General features: G+C 32.5%; 2 protein-coding genes and 1 long non-coding RNA gene across 4 annotated transcripts in view; 1 reads left to right on the top strand and 2 right to left on the bottom strand.

Moving 5' to 3' along the window:
* LOC145961194 (uncharacterized) overlaps window positions 1-553 on the bottom strand; it is a 49,772-nt gene extending 49,219 nt beyond the window's left edge. For both annotated transcript variants that reach the window (XM_083081143.1, XM_083081147.1), the window contains exon 1: window positions 359-553. The gene's annotated coding sequence lies outside the window, so the exon portion shown is untranslated. The remainder of the gene's footprint in view (window positions 1-358) is intronic.
* A 3,043-nt stretch (window positions 554-3,596) lies between these two features.
* Window positions 3,597-23,672, bottom strand: part of LOC145961207 (uncharacterized) — a 21,027-nt gene continuing 951 nt past the window's right edge. The window contains exons 2-13 of the mRNA XM_083081189.1: window positions 15,719-15,819; window positions 11,025-11,154; window positions 10,844-10,917; window positions 10,417-10,674; window positions 9,930-10,026; window positions 9,381-9,511; window positions 9,050-9,302; window positions 8,900-8,967; window positions 8,746-8,820; window positions 8,353-8,610; window positions 7,996-8,247; window positions 3,597-7,608 (exon numbers count right to left, since the gene is read on the bottom strand). Coding sequence (XP_082937315.1) covers window positions 7,478-7,608; window positions 7,996-8,247; window positions 8,353-8,610; window positions 8,746-8,820; window positions 8,900-8,967; window positions 9,050-9,302; window positions 9,381-9,511; window positions 9,930-10,026; window positions 10,417-10,674; window positions 10,844-10,917; window positions 11,025-11,154; window positions 15,719-15,818 — 1,827 coding nt within the window. The 5' untranslated portion in view covers window position 15,819 and the 3' untranslated portion in view covers window positions 3,597-7,477. The remainder of the gene's footprint in view (window positions 7,609-7,995; window positions 8,248-8,352; window positions 8,611-8,745; window positions 8,821-8,899; window positions 8,968-9,049; window positions 9,303-9,380; window positions 9,512-9,929; window positions 10,027-10,416; window positions 10,675-10,843; window positions 10,918-11,024; window positions 11,155-15,718; window positions 15,820-23,672) is intronic.
* On the top strand, window positions 13,952-16,020 carry LOC145961208 (uncharacterized). Its single transcript, XR_014435593.1, has 3 exons — window positions 13,952-14,173; window positions 15,367-15,568; window positions 15,728-16,020. It is a non-coding gene; the product is annotated as an uncharacterized LOC145961208 (long non-coding RNA).

The following is a 23,672-nucleotide window of genomic DNA, read 5'->3' as shown; positions in this document are numbered from 1 at the left end:
TTGTATCTTCATGAATTTAATGTTAATTTATAATCTTAGCGATAATTAAAAAAAATATATTATATATATAATATTCTCATTATACGAAAGTTTTTTTTATTTTAAAATCATATCAATCTTATTTTTTATTTTATTTAAAAATTTAGATTTTATTTTAAAATTTCACCGAGATATTTGACATCGAAAGCTGAATAATTCTGCTAATTTCCACAACCTACCACACAACAAGAATTAATTAATTAATCAAAATGATTCTAAAATAAATAAAAAAAGAAAAGAAAAAGAAGAAGAAAACGTGCAATCGACGATGCAAATGCGATCTCGGCGCTTTTGGGGCGTTCTTGGGGATGCGACTTACAAGTCAGCACGAACGAATGAATGAGCGCTCGTCCATTGTCATTTCAGGCGATGACCGCGATCCCTCCTCGACCTCGTCGCACGTCTTACGTTGCGTTAAAGCGCATCGCACATCCGGCCGGCCCCAAACGCGCGAGGGTTGATTGACCGCCGGTGGCACAGAGAGCACGGTGCACTATCGATTATACGTCTGGCAGCAGCACGTGGTGCCTGCCTTCGACTAGGCCAGTGTGCGCGCGGCCCTACGCCCTATCACGGAGGGTGGAAGGGCGAGGGTGGGCGAGGAGCACCAGCCGTTCACTCGGCGCATGTTATCGGCGCTTTAAGTGGCCCGATAAGGATCCGGTCGCTGCGAGATTCGAGCGACGTGGATATCCGGTATCTTGCCGAGACGCGAGAGTACGTCCTGCGGAAATATTTCCGCCATATATCTCGCTGGTGTCGGTATTATTAATCTTCGAAAACGATTAAACTTGTGACAATTGCAACGCAATAAACTGATACGAGTTCACATGTATTTTTTAAATCATCAGAACTTCTCGCTATTATGCATGTATATTTTTTTATATATTTTTTTTTATTAAAAGACACGCCGAAACAAATTGATATTGGTAGAATTATTATTGAACGGGACGAATTTTCGCGAAGCACGTCCATTATCACTATTCTAATGATACGAGGACAGTACTGATATTACCTCTCGTATTTAACTATCGATGTAGTGCTACTCTATCTCTGGGATTGAACTGATGAAATCGCGAAGAAGATCAAAGGAATGCGTCTGCGCGAGTTTCTGATTGCGATTAGGCTCTTTAAAGTGTTTCATTCTAGTGGTTTTTTATCCAGAAATATATTTTTTGTTCACATCTGATATATGTGTTTTGGAGTAAATTGTTTAAGATATTATTGTCCCAGATTATAATCATATAATCTTACAATTAGTGATGATTAAATAATATAGAAATTTTCCATGAAAAATTATAGCTTTGATATAAATACATGATTAACAAACTTAAAATTAATGTATTTTTAAATAATTATTAAAACAGTGAAATATTCGTTTCACTAAATTAAATTAATAATTATTAATTATTAAAATATTGAAATGAATTTTTTCTCTCAACACAAACTGCAAACTAGTTAATCATGATTAACAAACTTAAAATTAATGTCGAGATTGATTAATGATTGAGATTCTTGATTCTTTTTATGTATTATTACTTTTGTAATAATAGATATTGAAAAAAGAAGATAATATAATCAATGGAAAAAAAAGATAGTTAATACACAGATGGTAAAATACAACAAGGATTATAATAAATACAACAAAATTAAAATTAATTATTAAAAGAGTGAAATATTCGTTTCACTAAATTAAATTAAAAATTATTAAAATACTGAAGTGAATTTTTTCTCTCAACACAAACTGCAAACTAGTTAATCATGATGATTAACAAACTTAAAATTAATGTCGAGATTGATTAATGATTAAGATTCTTGATTCTTTTTATATATTATTACTCTTATAATAATAAATATTGAAAAAAGAAGATATTATAATCATTAGAAAGAAAAAGATAGTTAATACAGATGATAAAGTACAACGATTAAAATAAACAACAAAATTAAAATTAATTATTAAAACAGTGAAATATTCGTTTCACTAAATTAAATTAAAAATTATTAATTATTAAAATACTGAAATGAATTTTTTCTCTCAACACAAACTGCAAACTAGTTAATTATGATGATCAACAAACTTAAAATTAATGTCGAGATTGAGATTCTTGATTCCTTTTATATATTATTACTCTTGCAATAATAGATATTGAAAAAACAAGATAATATAATCAATAAAAAAAAGAGTTAATACAGATGATAAGATGCAACGATAATAATAAACACAACAAAATTAGAATTAATTAAGATAGTGAAATATTTGTTAATAATTATTAATTATTAAAACAGTGAAACGAATTTTTTTTCCTCGAAACACAAATTGCAAATTAGTTAATCATGAAAACGTTTCTCTGTTTAATGCAACTTATCTAAAAGAAAGTTTAATTTAACGGGGTTAGCCGACATTATTGTAGCTGTTAAACCGGCGGATTTTAAATCATCCGGAATCTTGCATGCGCGAAGAAAATGAATTCGCTGCAGTCACGCGAATCGTCGTTACGTGCCGAGATTGAGCGAATGAATTACTATTTCTTTCGCGAAATAAATCAAGCTGTGAAAAAATTAGCCCCTCATTAGAATGCGCATGATGATAGAAATATATTTCTTTTTATATACGACCGGCTATTATTACAATTCTATTATATTTGTGTTTCGCGTCCTTCTACCCCTAATTTTGTTTCGCGATTATTTTTCGCATCCATTCCTTGAGAATTGCTTATGTCATAGATATACAATCGCATGCAAATAATGTTTATTTTTTTAAGTGATCGATATAAGTTAGTATTAATCCTTTAAATTAATCCATTTAAATTGCATCAAATGTCATAAAAAATCCAACAATCTTATATTAACAATATCTTTTAATCTCGAATTTTATTTAAATCAATTAATTTCGCTTTTCTTTTTTATATCTTTCAATACAATTATCTTACTCGAAATTGAAATATTAAAAAGATCTACTGCAGAGACTCAGCCAGGCAACATCGACCTCTGATTTCGTATCAATTATTTTTTTAAGTGATCGATATAAGTTAGTATTAATCCTTTTAATTAATCCGTTCAAATTGCATCAAATGTCATAAAAAATCCAACAATCTTATATTAACAATATCTTTTAATCTCGAATTTCATTTAAATCAATTAATTTCGCTTTTCTTTTTTATATCTTTCGATACAATTATCTTACTCGAAATTGAAATATTAAAAAGATCTACTGCAGAGACTCAGCCAGGCAACACCGACCTCTGATTGTTTCGTATAAATTATTTTTTTAAGTGATCGATATAAGTTAGTATTAATCCTTTTAATTAATCCGTTCAAATTGCATCAAATGTCATAAAAAATCCAATAATCTTATATTAACAATATTTTTAAATATTTTTTACTGCAGAGACTCAGCCAGGCAACACCGACCTCTGATTGTTTCGCATCAATCATTATAAATCTATAGTTCAGCGGAAAGTAGCCCGACGATAATAATTACGGCACAAACGCTATCGATTGCAAGCAACAGAGATGGAGGAAGCGACTGGAGACTTCATCGATACACACGGAGAGAGTGTTGGCAATAATCTTTTTTATTTATTAAGAAAAAGTCTCCCTGTTATATTAGCGTCGTTGAATAAGTACCGTGTCAGAGTTTCGCGCGAGGATAAACATATACATATATACTCGGCGTAGTTTGTTCTCGCATAATTCCCGCACGCGTGTAGCAAAATAAATCGGATCTTCTTCTTTTTTTTTTCTCCTGTACGAAATTGTCGTTGCGGCGAATCGCCTTCTGGACGAGTCCGTTTATCCAAGGCGCTTTACAAGTATGCCGTAAATATATCGTACAATTAAATACATCGAGGATAAATAGGTCGTCGTCCCGTAACCGCAAGGTTTTTTTTTTTTTTCCAAAGAGGCTTACATTCCAACAGCGGGTGGGGGGAATAAGTGTGTGACTAATGCTCGCAATTATATTAGAATGGCAAGAAAAGCCGCATTTTCAAACCGCCTTATACGCTAATATTTATAATTACATAATTCATCACAGCAATAAACAAAATATACCTGTGCGCATGTGGATGTACAAAACTCGTGGATTATCATTTCTCTTTCTTACTTTTTCTCGCGTCTCTCTCTCCCTCGGTTTCTCGCGACCTTCAATTACTCACTTCCACACCTTATAAATTAGAGCTTACTTTAGAAGTATTAAAGTTACATCGTGTAATATCTGTTTCCGGAATTCAATACAGCCGTACCGACTATACGGGGGGGATCGTACGTTCACGCTGTGTAGGGAGGTGTGATAATTGAATATCGTTGATCTACGCACGCACGCAGTGTGTATCAGTCCTGTCGAATTTTGTGAAAAGGAAATCGTACCAGTGTGTGAAAGTAACCGACCGTTCGTACTTTTGTGATTCGCATAAGGCATTAGAAATTGTATATTTAAGGCATATCGGTTGTCGTTTCTGCTTCGCATTTTCAAACGCGCATAAAGTAACAAGGCCTGCACTGTGTCACTATTATTAGATATCTCGTGTCTCTCAAAATAGTATATATAGATATATATATGTATATGTATAAAACAATAGAGTCGTACAAAAAATATAATAAAATATTAATATAATATATATAATATATATATGCTGAGACAATATTAATAACTAATAAAAAATGTTTGCGACGGTAATCAACTAGGCGTCTACGGTCGAGAATCGTTTTCCTGCTTTCGGAGATGAGATGCTAACAATATAAATACAGTAATTACAAAACTTATGTAAAGTATCTATTCGTATGTATATGACTACATTTTTTTTCGCTTAACCGTGTCGAGTTTCGTGTGTGTGGGGGGGACATTAGGACATCGCGACAAGTCCATCCTATCTGTATAAAAATAAGAATCTGTCTTCGTTATTCAAGTGCTCAAATATTTAATATAATTCGAATCCATACACTTTCGCTTACTTCAACAAATCTCCTGAATTCCGGAACAGTCCATTATTTAGAAAATATACGATATATACAATAAAAATGCATTTTTAGAGTTCAGTTTCGTTTCTCATTTGGCTGTCACATTTACGCCTATATGTGATGGATGTCACAGAGTTAATGGATGGCGAAATTCACACTAAAATGTATCCGCATATTCAAGTTTTTCCGCGTATTTCTTTTTCTATCGCTTCTTTACTTCCTCTAGAGTTAGTACATGTAGTTTGATACATGCAAGTATATATCTGTGTGTACATATATACGCGTATGATCAATAAAACTTTATATATGTACAATTGCAGTGTATGTGTGTGTGTATGCAAGAGTGTCATTTGATAAAAATAGAAAACTATTGAGCTTCGCGTGATGGACCGTATTCTTGGCTTCCCTCCCTCGTTCGTAATATCACATAGATTATGTTATTATTTTTACTTAATACTCAAATCAATGTAAATTTCAGGATGTCGTGTAGTCAACATTATACCAATTAGTATTTTTAAATTTTATCGCTCTAGCCGTATTATTTCTTCGACTAATGTTGATAAAAAAATGTATGATTTATTATTAATACCGTCACACTACCGCTAAAATAAAGATGTTTCAAAATAAACCAAGTTTTCAAAAAATAATAATGAATCTTGCATCATCCATGCAAAATGAAATTCGTTATAAGGAATAAAGAGAATCACAATATACGATATAGATATTAATTAGATTATATGTATATCGTTACTTGTAATTGTACACTATCTTAATTTTCGAAAATGCAAAAGAAGCACACCAGCGATCCGTTGATATTTGTACAGCACACGTAACGTTTGCAAGAGATTACAAACGTTAAACTGTCAAGAAAATATATCACCCGGTATTTGAAAGGAATATTTCATCGTGATATATGAATCTAGTGGCGCGGATCGAAACTTGCCGATATTCGAACACAAAATGAAAATTGGAGATGCCATACATTTGAATTTGAATGATACATATGCCGAATTGTGTACGATGACGTCGATGATAAATAGGAGATAATGAGATTCGCGATTGATTTATTCCGACATCCACTGACTCTGTGCCAGAAATGCAAAAGCACTATGTATATTCGCACGCAACGAGTACGTGTTTTAATGCATCCGCAAATGTACCACACTCGGCCATATATATGTTAGGCCTATTGAAAGTCTTCGACGATGCACAGCATCGTTCAATAAGTTTATGAATGCGACAAGGACAATGTGTGATTTTTTACTTTCAACTCTTCAAAGACTGTGCTTTAAAACTATTAATTTCAGAAACACAAGATGATAATCTTCGGAGAAAAATGTTCAAGAAGAACGTACCTCTTTTTTTTCTATACTATGCAAGTTTAAAGGATTGATATTTTTTGACAAAATTGTCTTGATAGAATTGTAAGTTTAAATTTTATTTAGTTCCATCTTTGATAAATTGCATATTGATGCGTGATCGATTTTTTTAAAAACGGACAAAATAATTTTCTTCTAAAAAAAATTATTTTGTGTTAATGCTTTTTTCTATTCTTTGAATTATTCCGATTCACGAACTTATGAACGATAATGTAACACGAGCGTCACATGTACGTGGATCTTCGATTGCGAGGCTGATCTCGAGAATGTCCTTGAAAATGCACGCACTTTCAATAACAATATGCAATATCATGAGCGGTATACTTGTCATACTCTTTTAAAAACAGTCTTTATACAATATTTCAATTATATTATGTACAGTTGTTGTATATACTAGCTAAGAGATAAAACCTATGTCCCTTGTTTTATATTAAATACGAGTTCAATCTGTTAAATTGTTAATTACATAGCATATCCAAATTTTCACTCGAAAATAACTCAATTGAAATATCTCGATTACTTATATCCTGGTCGTATTTACAGTAGCGCCGTACTTAAGAATATACATGTGAGTCTTCGAGTTTAGATATTCAAAAGTGGTCGTGATTCGAGGCTGTCGCGTAAATTATACACTTTCGTAATTTCAAAAGTATCATCAGAGCTTATAATAGTTCATCCCAAATGCATATGTACGACATAAATTTGTTTGAAGTATAAAATACCATTTCGTATTTTACATTTTAAAACAAATATTGTATTCTAAAGAAATGTTTAGAATAGTTCGCGATAAATTACGATAGGCGATGTTATAAAAAATAATTGTGTATAAAATTCGCGAACATATATAAATAGTCGAGGAACACGTCGTGATTACTAATTTGCGTAATTAGGCTGCTGTCTCGAAACGAAACGAAAATTAATACGACAATAATAATTATTAGCTGCACGCTTCCCACATCGTTCTTACGTACTGACAGCTCATCGATCGTTCAATAGCTATCAAACTATATGTAAGCTATATACACTTCCAGAAACACGCAATACCTGAGAAGTCGTGCTGGAAATTATAGTACCTCAAGTTCTTACATAATAGCTGCAGATCATCTCCAGAGTAATACGCGTAGCGTATTAATAGCGACGTAAGCTGCTGTGCTTAAGGTAAACAAAGGCTGGGACAACGATGGAGCAAACGCTGCGCTAGAAGCTGCCTTTGTTAAGTCTTCGCACACCCCTGTAACATAATATAAGCATTGAATATTTATACACCTTACCTAGGTTGTTTGTGAGTGTTCAAAGCCAACGTAATATATCTTAAAGCTGTGACAAAGTACAGTAATTATTTCGCCATTTTTCAATATTATGATTATAATAGAACTGAATAAGATATATGTATTATCTATTTATTTTTCATTGCAGTTTTTTTAATATTTGCGATATTAAAAATATTATCTTCTAAAAATATTATTTTTTTTACAATTTTATTTTCATTCAATCGAATATAATTTGTTACAAATAAATTTTGCATACAATTTTAATTAAAATAATTCATGATCAAGTAACCTTTAAAATTATTGTTTCTTTAGTTATAACAATTATGTGAAAATATTTTTATAATTACCTTGATTTGACAGTCTATACGTATATTCGTCCTCAGAGTTTCTCTGACAAATTCGTGATGGCACAGACAGCCATAATTCTTGTTCTTGTTGCTTCTGCCTGCCGCCTCTTCCCAAAACTCTGTCTCTGACTCCTTCAAGGCGCATAGAAAAACAAAATGTTTGCCCTAGGCTGGCTGGGAATTCGGAATTCCGTTGCGAAGCTATCGTGTACCATGTTCCTTTCTCCTCCCAACTACCGTGACAAAAATAGGCTGCCAAAATGTATCAAGTTTTTAGATTTCTTGCTTTTCTCTACGTGCATAGATACATCTCTTGTAAATTATAAAAACCAATCGTATAAATTTATTCATATTTACCAATCTCTTCATGTTCACATGTATTGGCGATTATCATTTCAGTTTGATCAGACGAAGTGCAGCCTATTTGAATGTTCGTACTCCTGCACTCCGCGTCCTCGGTGTTATCCTGCCAAGTTCGCCTCTTGATAGTCCTTGATAAGTCGCTACGCCGTTGTCGCCTTGACATGGCAGCTTCTGACAACATATGCGACGGAGCAAAATCCAGGATCTCGTATCGTCCTAGATTAGGACATTTTCTCTGATGCAAGGACGTACCTGTAAAATGAAAACAGAGATGTGATTTGCATATGCATTTTGCTGTTCGCCCACTAACCCGTAACAACATGGAATGCATGGTACACAATCCTATCAATATTCATAAGCGACGATGTAACATGGATTAGCACTTACTTATTAAGGTCATATACGGCATCGTGGAAGGATCAGAGATGGAGCACGCCTCGTCTGGCATAATTGCTTTTTGATCTGTAATAAAAAAAATAGAAAAATGAAATATATCGCTCGGTCGATTTTTGATTCAATGCTGCACATCCAAAGTATTCACCTGATTGTTGTATCTCGATAATATTACTGTCTCTTTTGTGGAATATCATGCAAACGTAACCAATATCGCTGAAATCATAAAAATAGATTCAATTGACGAAACTGATGTAATATGTATTACAAACCGCAAGAGAGTTGAGAAATTACTTACCAGCCGCTGGTGACATGAGCGACCAGTTTCACTTTATTCCCTTGCATATTTTCGTTCGGATACTTTTCTAAATTATGACAAACGATTTTTTCCTCGTGGAATGTCTCGCCATTGATATCCTGCGTTTGTGCCTTTATTTTCAGAGTAGCATTCTTGTTTGTAAAGTGATAATTCTTCGTACCGTCGAGAGAGTGCCAATCATGGTGCTGAGTTACCCAGGATGGATATTTACATCTACCATGTTCTTTATCGACTGTTAACAAAGGTTACAAAAGATTAAATAAAACCTTTTATTGATTTTAAAAGAGATACTTTCATTCCGCACAATTACCTTTAGTAAGCTTTATGGTGGGTGAACCCTCAGAAACCGTGGTTAAACCATTGCAAGTCGGATCGCCAGACTGAGCAAGCAAATAAATCATCTTTCCCTGATGATGAGGCTTTTCTTCATACAGAAAACACCTATGAATTTGTAAAAATGTTATTTGATGATTTCTCAAATTCAGGAGCTATTTTATTCTTTTTTTTTTTATTAGTTACTACGCTTTCATAAGCATACATATTTATATATATACGCTTCATGAAAATAATAAAAAGTATAAGAATGACAATAATAGCTACGTGAAAGATGACAAATAAGCGGTTAATCATCTTTTCACCTTGTCTCAAATATCAGTTATAATCTCCTAATACCATAAACATCATACTAAAATGTGACATGCTAAAACCGCAGTACACAAAACATCTGGCGTACAGGTGCAACAGATGTAAATAAGCAACTTGAGGCACGCAGTATGCTATGACAAAATCGCAACAGCGCCTGCTGCTGTCACGGACTTGAAAACGTTACGTTACATGAAATTAAAATAACATGGTTCACCTGTACGGGTCGCTCTGAACGTTCCTCCCTTTTAAGGTTCCCACCAGATATTTATTACGGCCATCGTTCCAAACCGCAAGGCATTGTAACTCCTCGGCTGCAAACCATCAAATATATTTTATTAAACATAAAAATATAAAACTTTTTATGTATATGTTGCAAAAGAAAATAAATTTTATATAAAATTTTATATAAAAATGTTTATTCAAAATATTTGGTTATATATATGCGTCAATTTTTTTTTAATTATTGTAAAAAAACAAAATAATGATCGCATAAAATTGAAGAGGGAAAAAAAATTTGTAACACTTTTTTAAAGACCATAACAACCTTACTGAGCAGACTGTGAAACTGTCCCATTGTGGATATTACTTTTACAATGCTCGTCCGAAAGCAATTTGTCAAAGTATAATAGAAATATGATGTAACATATTAAGCGCGGTAAATTAAGTCGTTCCAAAGCGGATAATATACTTTTGTAACGTACTGTTACTTTCGGTCCCTTCGACGTCCGGACAGGCCTGGTACTTGAGGAGAAGCTTACTCTCGTCTGTACACTTCTCCGCGAGACTTATAGGCATTGTACACTCGCCGTAACCTCGATTATACGTGAATGTAAACGACGACCCGCTGAATGGGCAGGATATCGGTTTGGAGTTTATGCGGAAGATTGAATAGAGCATGTCATCTGAGGTGATCACACTGCACAATTCTTCCAAATTCTTTCGTTCCCCGTTGCACCACGCTGGAGAGAATATTTTTAGTTTTAACGACCTCTTATTTTTACATGTCGCAGGCTCTTTATAAATTTAGAGAAAGCCGATCAATAAAGATCCGAAGCTTTTAAAAAGGCTAGTTTTGCAAAAAGCCTGCGATATCGCGCTTCGTTTTTAATCTTAATAAAAAGGGCGTACCTTCACGATATTGGATAACGTTTTCATGTCGTCCGTTGATAATCATACATTGATAACAGTTATCCGCAATATTGCTGCAAGAAAAATCTCCATTATCAATCATAAACAAATAATGATAAAAAAGAGAAAAACATGATTAATTTAATATCTTTTTCTGATGTCGAAATAATAGAATACTTACAAAACGACATATTTGTCATCTGTCCTTTCGACGCAGGCTTTATCTCCGAGAACGGTTGTATTTATAGTGACTGGGGCTTTTCCATACTGGTACCATTCTCCCGTCCAACTTGATGGAAACTCGCAAGATCCTGAAATGTAAGGAAACTTTTCATTAAGACATTTTGTCGTGATAAATTTTAAATGTGTTAATTCTAGCAGATATACAATTACTCCTAAAATCACATAATAATATAACAAATCAAATAAAACATTTATAAAATGCCAATTACATTTCGAATTTTTTGAAATTTCTTTTAAGTTTTTAATAAAATTTTTTCTTGCTGAAAAAAAAGTTTTCTTAACGAAATTATCGAGGAATATTCTAAATTTAAATATATTCTTATAATTAAAATTTGTTTCTCTCTCCCTTCTTAAATTAAAATTTGATCAAATAAAAATTCAAAATATTAATCACAAAAAGCTCAATTTACTTGCGATATTTTATTTGTTAACTTGTAACCCATCCCATTTACATTAAAAAAAAATATTAATTACATACATTATACTAGAGTTGCAAGTTTACTTTTAAGTACAGGATGAGAATCTAAAATTAAATCTCACAAACGAGTTTTGTTTCATGCATCACGCATGATAAATCGTGAAAAAATCCTGATTGTTGATTCGTCGGATATAATGACGCTTCCACTTTAGAAACAAATTATTTCCTTCTTGATTAAACTCTACGTTCATTTGATCCAGGTGATCAAGAATCCAAAGGCGAAGGATCGCTTGATTGGGAGAATTAAGAGGCTCCACATGGTCGGGGCTTTCATTAAGAGGAGAGCGAGCGATTAGAAAATTGCTATCGGGCCCAATATCACGATTGCTGCGGTCGGAGCGTGAGAGTCGGAATGAAGAGATGAAACTGGCCAGCATGTTCCATTGCGTAGCAAAGCGAGGAGCAACGCTCGGAATGCGCGAGTTAAAGAAGAAGAAAAAAAGTTAACGACTCGCTCGTCATTTCTCCAGCCTTCGTCGCCTGTTTGTCTTAGTCACCGGCCGCCAGGATGATCCAGTGAAAAGATGCCAGACATGAACAGACTAGACATGGACAGGACGTGAACGGGAACATTTCTAACGGGGACGTTTTCAGACGTACAAAGCAGAATGCTAGGCTGATAGAGAGCAAAGCGTCGTGAATGATTGAGCGCCTTCGTCCTCGGCAGTCTAAATGGCAGAAGAGTTGAGCTCTTTAGACGCTTCAATCTGTTGGAGGCATCTTGCCAGATGCGTCCCGATAGAGCAAGTCTTTATTTCCCAAGATATTTTGGCCAAATAAAAATATATATTATATTGTGATAAATCTAGCGGTTCTCCTAATAATTATATGAGATAAATATATTTTCTAAAGAAGAGAGAAAAAGATATTTCAATTCTCTTTGTTTGATTGAAGAAAAATATACAGGGTGTTTCTTAATAAGTGCGAAAATTTTTTTCATATAAATATTAAAAAGTTCTAAAAAAAATTGAATAAGGGTTGCTAGTTTCATCCCCTTATAACAATACGGGGGGCTGAAAAAAATATTAATAAATAACCTTTTTACTAGTAGAAAATATCCACCTAATTTCATTTCTTTAACTTGTTCCAAATTTGAGAAAAAAATAAAAACCCCATTTTTACCCCCATTTTTGGAGGAGTGTAACTCCACAGGCAGGGATGTAGGAGTATATGTTTAAGAAACACCCTGTATATTGATGAAACTCGTTATTGTTGCAATATTATTGCCACAAAATATGAGACAGAAAAAGAAGGGGAGCATTCATATTACAACTTTATTAGAGCACAATCGATGAGGTATAAAAGCATGTATTGTGTAAATTTTCATTGATATACCGAACCTTTTTGTCTCGCGCAAAAATTGTGTACAAGCGCGTGTAATAAATTTGGACTTCAAAGTTGACGCCAGCTCGTTTCTCACGAATTAACGACTTTTTCTATTTCGAGAAATGGAATCATTTCGGTCTGCTCGTCCTTTGGGGTTCTTTATAAAATATGGATCTTATAGGACGCGGTCCCCCGAGAGCAGGCGATAAACGCCCTTGGCCGAAGGGTTAAGGTCCAAGTGTTCGGCAGTGCGTATATTTACCGGCGATGTTTAGTGCGTTCGATCGAACGCGCGTACATTTCGGGGTGGTTGCTTGCTCGACGGCGCGAACGGTGGCGAATGTCAGAAATAGAGCCGGGGAAGAGGGGGCGGAGGGACGGCGGAGGCGGAGGGTGCGCGAAGGGAAATGGGATACACACGCGACAACGTCTACGGGGTGTCCCGGAGAACCGATCCGGCCTTAATATTAATGACGGACACATCGGCGAAAATGTAGTCTGTTTTCCGGAGGGGGAGGGGGAGAGGGAGGGACGTTTCGTGGGAGAGACCATTAAAGTAACAGCCGACATTAATCATCTCCAAATTGGAGCGCTAAAGTATTCAGAAGTCGTCAGAAAAGCGACGGGGGTTACTTAAATTTAAATGAACAGCGAAATTTCGTCCTCTCGGGACACCCCACCTCCCCTATTTAATTCGCAAAAAAAAAAAAAAAAAAATTGACATTGAGAATTTCGCATTCTTGATTGTTTGTAACACGAAGCTTATTGAGCGTTTGTCTATAATTCAATCTGGGAAAAATCAATTTTAACGAAGAATTTAGGGGACACCTTATATGTGCGCGCGGCGAACCGAGCAGCCAGCAACGTGGAACGCGGGCGAAAAGGAGGAAGGGCGAGGAAAAGCCGTCGACCGTTTTAGACACGCATCTTTCGTCGGAGGAACATCATTTATCTCGACGCGGCCCGGGGGAGAGGGAGGATGGGACGTTTCGCTTCCGACCCTCTCTCTCTCTCCGCCCCTTCTCCCTCTCTGTCGCATTCGTCCCCGATGAGAAGAAGCGACGACAGATACCGCGGACGCGCGGACAGCCGCTCGACAGACGGCGGCGGCGGTTTTGTGCGTCTCGCGCCTCTTCTCGAACGGCTCTTTTTCAGAGAGGCCGACGAGAGCGAGGCGCGAAGCCGTAGAAAGCGGGGGTGGCGACTCGTTAACGAGCTAACGAGCGCGCGGAGTCTCATCCGCGAGAGAGGTTCCGAATCGGACGAAGGAGACACGAGAAAACGTACGTAAGCAGACGACTTAACTCGGGGAAAACATGACGAATAGACTTCTCAACGGAAGTAGGGTGTTCTCGAGACTCTTAAATATGCTCTCTTTCCTCGTATGTTCAATGCGTGTTAGGTGCATTTGCCTGTCCACGTGGTAATATTTCTGGGACCGAAATGACTCTTCCCTTGACAACATTGTCGAGACGTGAATAGTTCTTGGATGGTAACTCATTAAGAAAAAGAGGTTCTTAGCGTGTCATCCTCTTCCAGAAATACCGCACGAAAATAAGTAATGAAAACTGCTTTCTTGAAAATCAATTTTTTTTAAATAGCTATAAATTCTTAATTTGAATTATAATTATCTTTTGCGATTTAATATTGCAATTTTAAAAGTGCTGAAATGTCAAAAGATGTCGCTTAGCAAATAAAAAATTCTGGCAGACATCAAATTACTTCAGCTTTCAACGAAAAATATCATTCTATATGTTTATCAGATACGTATTTACTTTTGAATATCATGAAATTTGCAGTTACATTTTTGTGCAAATTTAATAAAAAAATTCCTTGACAACATTGTCGAAACGTGAATAGTTCTTGGATGGTAACTCATTAAGAAAAAGAGATTCTTAGCGTGTCATCCTCTTCCAGAAATACCGCACGAAAATAAGTAATGAAAACTGCTTTCTTGAAAATCAATTTTTTTTAAATAGCTATAAATTCTTAATTTGAATTATAATTATCTTTTGCTGTTTAATATTGCAGCTTTAAAAGTGCTGAAGTGTCAAGAGATGTCGTTTAGCAAACATCAAATCAAAAATTCTGGCAGAAATTAAATTACTTCAGCTTTTAACGAAAAATATCATTCTATATATTTATCAGATACGTATTTACTTTTGAATATCATGAAATTTGCAGTTACATTTTTGTGCAAATTTAATAAAAAAATTCCAATAATATCGCATTTTATTTATTCGTATCACAAAGATAATAAATAAAAGCTATAAAAGGTATAAAATCCCAAATTTCAAATTAATATAAATTTATTGCAGAGATTTATTGCACACAATTTAACAGAATCGTCGAAATGACTTTCGTGAAATTTAAAAAAAAAAAAGAAAAATTCTCGTCCCTTTATCTTTGGTAAATAATTTGAAAGAAGAAAAAAAAACAATGCATATCTATAAAATAAGCAACAGCATTTCTTTAGAACGGCAGTGTTAAAAATTGATTTCATCCGACATCATATCGACTTGGTGACTTCACTCGATAACACTGCGCCTGACACCATTGATGCAACAGATCTTAAAGGCTTTAAAGTGACAGCGAACATCATGATACGCCGACATGCGAAAAGAAGACGCTTCGTGAAAGTGGCATTCAAGGACGCGCGTTTATGGGGACGAGTAGACGTAATTATTTGCTATTACTTCATTGTTCGCGCATTATCGAAGTCGCAGACGTGAGGTGGAGATATATACATATTTGCACACGGCATACACACACACATACACACACACACGCATATATATATATACCCGGCGCGCTCATAAATGACTCACCGTTTGCAGAGGGTAGATCGACCAATGGTAGTATCAGCAGCACCAACACCGACACTGGGGTGAGGAGCCCTTTTCGGCGCGGGAACGATGGTTCCTGCATCCTGGAAAATATACGCACATACTTTCATTATACGCACGTTGAAATATGCAGGCTGGGTGGCGCGAATTTCTACCACGCATCAGAGAGCATTTGCAAAGTCTTATTTTTCTCCGACCACGTCGGAGAGAAATTACGAGTTATCAAATATAATTGTAAATCCAATCGCGTATTATGTTTATGTAAAATAAATGTATAATTGACAGATCAGATTTCTAATTATTTTTAAAAAATATCAATATATATTAAAATTAAAATTAAAATTCATTGTACTATTATTAGATGTGACACTGTAAAATTGTGTAGCATTAATTATAATAATTAATTCATTCGAAAATTTTTGTCAGAAGTGTCTTTGTGATAATTTATTATTATGAAGATATGAGTGATTTAAATAAATTGTGAATGTTATTGATAATTTATTGAAATACATGATGTGTATTAGATTGTGAATTGTAATCTTCTCTTAGTTTTTTGCACAATACTTTATTTACATTCAGCTAAACAATACCCGCGTTCGCTACTTTTTTAATAATTAAATCAAGTTATTTTTTAATTATTAAATCGTTATTTTTTTAATTATTAATTCTTCAATTATTTTGCGACTGTAAAATAACTAATTGTGTAAAATCTAGCGTAGGAGAAATATAGGTTATACAATAATCTGTGTGATTAAAATAATCTGTGTTATTAAAATAATATTAAAAAACACAGAAGAGAGAACGTACCTGTACGAGATGATAATCGCGAATGACATCGCGCGCGCGAATATTAAAAGTAGATCGGTACGTAAAGTAAGGTAAAGTAGCACGAACCACGTGTCCGATCATAAAGCACGAAACATGAGCAGTGGGGATAGAAAAAAAAGCGATAGATAATTCAACATATAGAAAAAATAAAATAAACAAATGACTAGAGGTTTATTTACCTAGAAAGAGTTTTAAGCAAATGTAAGAGAACTGAAAAATAATACCAAGTTGTGGAAATATATATAGTCTCTGCCACTGTTGCTACAGTACAATAATAATTAAATACAAATTAAGTATATATTAATATAAATTAATATAATAAATTCAGTAAAAATAAAGTAAAATTAAGCAAACAATTAAGCATAAATGAATATAAGATATAATAGAATTTTTAGTTTATACAAAAAAGAAAAAGTTCTCCGAACATAAATATACAAGTCTGGAAGAAAAAAATATACAAATAATGATTTTTTTTAAATTAATCGTCAAAAATAGATGCAAAAATAATAAATTAATTTTATTTAAAATGTAGAATTATTAAGGTGCCGATTGTTTAATCGAGTATTTAATTATTAATCATATATATTTCGATCCCAGCAGTATAATCTTCCAAATTATTTTTTGCTCGAATTTAATTTGATTCCATTTGATTTAGCTAATACGATTTATTTGATTTAATCAGTATCTTAAAACCAGAACAATCTAATTCTATTCGAAAATCCTGTATCTATATAATATTCAAATGCGCGTTCCAATTTACGGAATAATATTATTTATTAATTATAAATAATACTAAATTATATAGATGTGGGAAAAATTGATATCGCGTTATATAAAAAAAGATATACGTGTCTCTCTCATCATAATAGGTATCAATGTGAATTATTTAGGTAATAAAATTAGTACCTTGAAAAAAAGAACAACTAATCCCTTTCCACGACGTGGAATTAAAGGGACGAATGTCGTGTACATATAACATTTCCTCACCGTACAATCGTTCTCATTCCACGGAAATCTCCCTTATGTTCGTCGTCAGTAAAGCTACGTCACGCTATACGCTCATATGTCTCGAAACTTGATCAATTACTCGATAAAATCAATATGTTGAAAAGAGAACAACTCTATAATTCTGTTTTATGACTTGCAGATTAAAAGATTGTACACATATGTATATGTATGCATGTCCTATATTAATGTGCAAAAAATGTCGTGAAGAAAGATTGACAAATGTAAGAACGAAAATTAAAACGTCTTTTCATTCAATCACCGATTTTGAAAGTAATTATTTACGTTTTTATATCATTGGTTTATCGTATCGCTCTTAAATTTTTATTAAATCATAGAACGTGAGAGAGTACATTAAATCGCGATGATTTTATAAACACATCAATTAATCATTTTCACTGTGACATATATGTAACACACATATAATATGTACTATGCCACACAGTAAAAAATTGTGCGTCCATATATTAAAATTTTCTTGTGTCACCACGTTTTGATTAGTACTTTAATGTAAAATTAACACACAATCTATATGTTATTATTTTTATAACGTTTTCATGCGTTATATTTATGTCACCTTCATAATTTAACATTTTGTATATGTCTCTTAGAAATGGAATATTATTTTGAGTATTTTTAACATAATCATTTTAAGCAATCAACATGTCTCAAAGTCAGTTTAACATTCTAAGAAAAGTTTAAGTGAATCTTCAAATAATCTTGAACTTTGACATATAAAAATAATCAAATTTACTAAAATCAAATGTTTCTATTACAAATAATTTAAGTTAAAATAATTACTATTACATGTTAGTGTCCTCAATATTTCTTACGAGTTATTGTAACTATTTTTACATGTAATTTTTAATTAATTTGTATGTTATTTTTACATTACACTTCAAGTCACGATAACAAAAAGAAATGTAAAGTATTGTGTCAATTATTTAACATTTTTAGTTTGTCAATAAGTAACATACGACGAATGAGTTATTTTAACTTATTCTAACTTAAAATTTAAAGTGGACATGTGAAAAATATTATAATTAACATTTTATTTTTACTATGTATGTACATTCCGAAGAATCTAAAGAAAGACGACCTAAAAAACACGATAAGAAAAATAAAAATAAAAAATAAAAAATAAAAATGAACTAAGAAAAAAATATCATAAGAAAAATAAAAATAAAAAAAAATAAAAACGATAATAAGATTATCTCATAAATAATCGTCTTATGAAAAGACAAAACACATAATTGTTCTACACATTTTTTTTTCTCTTTTCTCTCACTGTTTCCACAAAGATCGAAGATTTACCTTATGTTTGCGAGAGGAAAGTCGACTGCGTTTATCGCGCTACCTCGCCATGGGTTGTCGAAAACGGAACAGTCATCAAGAAACGTTCACCAAGGATCTCGTCAAGGCGAATCTCGCGGAAAAAGGATAAAAACGAGGAGCTTTCGCGACGCGAAACGCACCGTCCACCGTCTATCGCATCGAAATGAGAGCGAGTCGCGACGATCGGCTATAGAAGGAAAAGCGCATCCATCCCGGCGGTAGAGCTCGAGACGCGACGACGAACGTCCACGTACGTATCGCCACGTGAATGGAAAGAACGAGGGATGCATTATTTAACGAGGTACACGTGTATCGTGCCGCTTTGTTGCGACTTACGTTAGCGGTGCGACACCGAACGTGAAACGTTTCTCTCTCTCTCGGGGACGCATTCGTAGCCCACATCCGCACGCACGTCTTACGCATCCGTCACGCGGTATCGACCGTTTGACATTTCTGACATTTCGCGCTGGAAGAATCAATCTCGATCGCGCGCTAACATACTTGATATTAATAACTTCGTCGGAAGAACAAAGCGTAATTCAGATCGACACCATCGAGAATATCTTATACATTAGTAGAATATTTTCGACATTCTTTGCGTTTTTTCTTAATTTGCAGACGCGCTAAAAAAAGAGTGATTGACGCGGCAATCGATGCTAAAAATGCATAAGGGTATATTATTCGACGTGATAATGCAATTTGATTTGTCTCATGATGATGTAAAAGGGAATTTTTAGATTTTAATTTATAAGCTTGATTGAATTTTTCATTTGGCGAATTTCTGATTTGACCCGATTTTGGAGAAAGACGTTGATTTGACGTTTCCGGAAAAAAAGCTTTTTTACATATTCTAAAAAATTGCAATTTTAGCTTGCAGATAAATCTTCTTGAAAGCAATCGAAAAACGATAATTTAATTTCTCTACTCCTCATTACTTCTCTCTGAAGTTCTATCCTTTAATGTTGCAATAATGTTCTTTCAATATTGAATTATTCCGCGATCGCTATTATTCTTGTCTGCCCTATAGCAATTGTGTGGCTGAAACGACATTCGATAGCAGTGGGAGAGCCTATAATATAGGTGGGACTATATAATTCTGAGAGGCAAAGAAAGAATATGTCGTTAACTATAATTATTCAATTTAAGCTATTGACGGGATTACACGCTTGTAACGCGATAAATCTACTTAAGAATAGGCCAAATGTCCTTTTTCGAATTTTATGTAGCGTATAATAAATCGCATTTAATACGTCAAGAGAAGCTACTTTAATGCAGATTTTCCGAAATGCAACTATTTTCCTCGTTTTCCAAGTCAGCATAATTATCTGTGATAACTACTCATACATATTTACAAAATAAACAACTCAGTGAGTAGTATTTGCTAATTATTGACTTTTAATTAATTTTAAAACATAAATATATCATAATTAATTTTAAAATTTTGTTTCAAAATTAATTAATCAAATAATTAATTTTAAAATTTTGTTTTAAAATTAATTAATTAAATAATTAATTTTAAAATTTTGTTCTAAAATTAATTAATTAAATAATTAATTTTAAAACATTATGAAAAAAAATACAATATACATTTAGTGCTTTAAAAATCATAATTAAAAATGGATAATTATAACAAATGATTAATAAATATATAAAGCAGCCAGAATATATATACGTAAAAAATGATAGTCTCATAAATACAAAATATTTTTAAAATATTTTATACCTGAAAAAAAATGTCTTGGAGCATGCAAAAGATTGATGGACACATTTGTGGTAATAAAATATTCTGCTCATAGATCTTTTCAAAATCTATACATTCTGCTATATATATGAACGTGTGCAGAACGAGTTTCCATCTCCGCTTCGACGAGATCACCGATGCATTTGCGTTACATTTATCTTAAATGTGATCCGGGTTATTGATCTCTAAGGCTGCCGCAACTCGGCGGTACTGAATAAATAAAGCATAAAATAAATAAACACCAGACAGACAACACACGTACACACATATATATACATATATAAACGCCGTTCCAATTTTTTTACCTAACACTCATGATTATTTCAGATCGAATATTTTTTTATTCACACTGTGAATCACTATAATGCGATTCAAGTATTGATAATGTTAGCAATCTTATCTATCTTGATGATAAACGAGCCGAATTGATTCATGTTGTTGGAAAAAAAAAACAAACATTATTCTATCATTAAAGTAGCTTTGTATTATAGCAAACAAGAGTTATTATTAATTTACCGCATTTTTTACTCGAATCGATCTTTCTGGGAATAATAGCGACGATCGTTTATCATATTAAATGTGTGTGGTTTTCCCAGTCACGATCGCATTAGATTCTAATTAGAGGATGATCGATGATGATCTTTAACATTCAAATTTTTATGTAACGTACTATTCGTATCGTTACACTTGTTAATTATATTTTAAGGAACAATTTATATAAATATTTATATAATTTATATAAATTTATTGAATTTAATGAATAACGATATATTTTTAAAAATTTTAGAAATTAATAAGGTCATATAATCTATTTATTTATTAATATATTTATTAATATATCCATTAATCTATTTATCTATTAATCTATTATCTATTATCTATTTATCTATTAATTCTATTTAAAAATCGTTACATATACATATTTTTAAATTATTTAATTCATATATAAACATATATTAATAAAAATATTGCAAGCAGTCTGGTTGAAAATATCTGATAGATGATATTTAAATCCAGATTATATTTGAGACATTTTTAAATATAGAGCAATAATATTATACTTGCATTATAAAATAATATTCTCAGATGTAATTTATCGAGGCTTTATAAATGCAATAAAAAAAATAAAAAATCAAGAATGAAATTGCTTGATGATCTCAGGTATCTCGGGATACTACTCTGAGGATGATCTATTATCTATTTATCTATTAATTCTATTTAAAAATCGTTACATATACATATTTTTAAATTATTTAATTCATGTATAAACATATATTAATAAAAATATTGCAAGAAGTCTGGTTGAAAATATCTGATAGATGATATTTAAATCCAGATTATATTTGAGACATTTTTAAATATAGAGCAATAATATTATACTTGCATTACAAGATAATATTCTCAGATGTAATTTATCGAGGCTTTATAAATGCAATAAAAAAAATAAAAAATCAAGAATGAAATTGCTTGATGATCTCAGGTATCTCGGGATACTACTCTGAGGATGACTCAGGAACAGGTCGGTAAGGGAAAACTGTCGGCTACTAACCGGAATGGGACAAAAGGTAACCGCGAAGTCGAGCCGGTTGCACCAACGTCGGTTAGCCTTTAATCTCTCTTCTGTATCTTTATTACAGCTACGATTGTGCGATGCAGAGGCTCGTGTGTAATGGGAGGGAACAAGATATCGCTAGCCGATTGAATAGCCAATCAAAGCTTGATACAGTTGATCAACCCCATGGGTTGCTTGTATAGACATTAGACCTGCTCTTTTCAGTCATACTTAAATTCATCCTTGGTCTCTCTCTTTCTCGCGTGTGAATGTATGTTTTATTATTAAAAAGGCAAAGCATTTTTTAAAAAAAATATACCAACGATGTGCAAGATTAAATCTATCAACAGAATCAATAATTTTAAATCTGTTCTTTCGAGTCAATCTTTTTTAAAAGTTGTTCATATTTCTCTACAATTTTTTCCTCATTTTTTTCTACCTCTACAAATTATATGATGACTTCTTTTCAATACAAATTTGATTACATCATTCTTGTCATAATTTTAATTAAATAATTAAATAATTTAAAATTAAATATATATATATATATATATATTTATTTATTTAATTTGTACTAAAGTCATCATATAATTTTATATATTATAAAATTATATAAAAGATATATAAGATATATAAGATTCTATGTAAGAATTATGTAAGATTTATATACATCATCTTTTTATCACAATTTTAATACTAATTAAATATACACATGTTTGTAATATATAATCTTGAAAATTAAATTTCTGTTAAAATATATCTGAAGAAAAAAGAACAAGAAACTTTTATCATGTTTTTATTTTTGTAATTTTTTTATATTTTCATACATTTTACAATCGCTAAATATTAGCGAAAAAAAATATTAGCGTTCTTAATGAGAAAACGTCAACTTTAAATTAATTAACTTCTATATATAAAGTGAACTATGGGAAGTTTGAGATATCTTACATACTCATTATATTTATTTATGAGGCGGACAATGTAAGCATAATTAATAGAGGAGCAAAGAAAGTAGCATATAGAGGAGAGAGAGAGAGAGAAACAAGGAGAGAAAGAGAGAGAGAGAGTTATTAAGAGAGATGTATATTTAAATAATGTATATTTAAGTGAGATTTATAAATACTTATATACTTTCTTTCACTCTTTTAAAAAAAAAACAACTGTCAAACATAAAAAAAAATGTGTTTTTGGTAAACAAAAACATGCTATTCAAAATACATTTTTTATAACAGCTGTTTGGAAATAATTGTTATATACTTAATATCCAATTTTTACTTCTCGATGTAATTCTCGAATCCACCGTATTTTGATCAATTTTTTTTCCTTTATCTACATTACACATGTTATTAATTCAGAGCGGTGATAATGTTTCGCGAATTTGCAATCACGTTAACTGGTCGATTTTACATCTTTAGTTCTACCGATATTATTAGATTAAATTTAAATTATGATAATAGTATATATAAAATTATCAA

Source organism: Camponotus vicinus, unplaced genomic scaffold, assembly GCF_025532165.1.
Source record: "Camponotus vicinus isolate PSW18456_S1 unplaced genomic scaffold, iyCamVici1.0 SCAF_11, whole genome shotgun sequence".
In the NCBI taxonomy this organism is placed as follows: domain Eukaryota; kingdom Metazoa; phylum Arthropoda; class Insecta; order Hymenoptera; family Formicidae; genus Camponotus; species Camponotus vicinus.
Note: the sequence above shows the minus strand (reverse complement) of the source record. Positions and strands in the feature narration are given on the sequence as shown.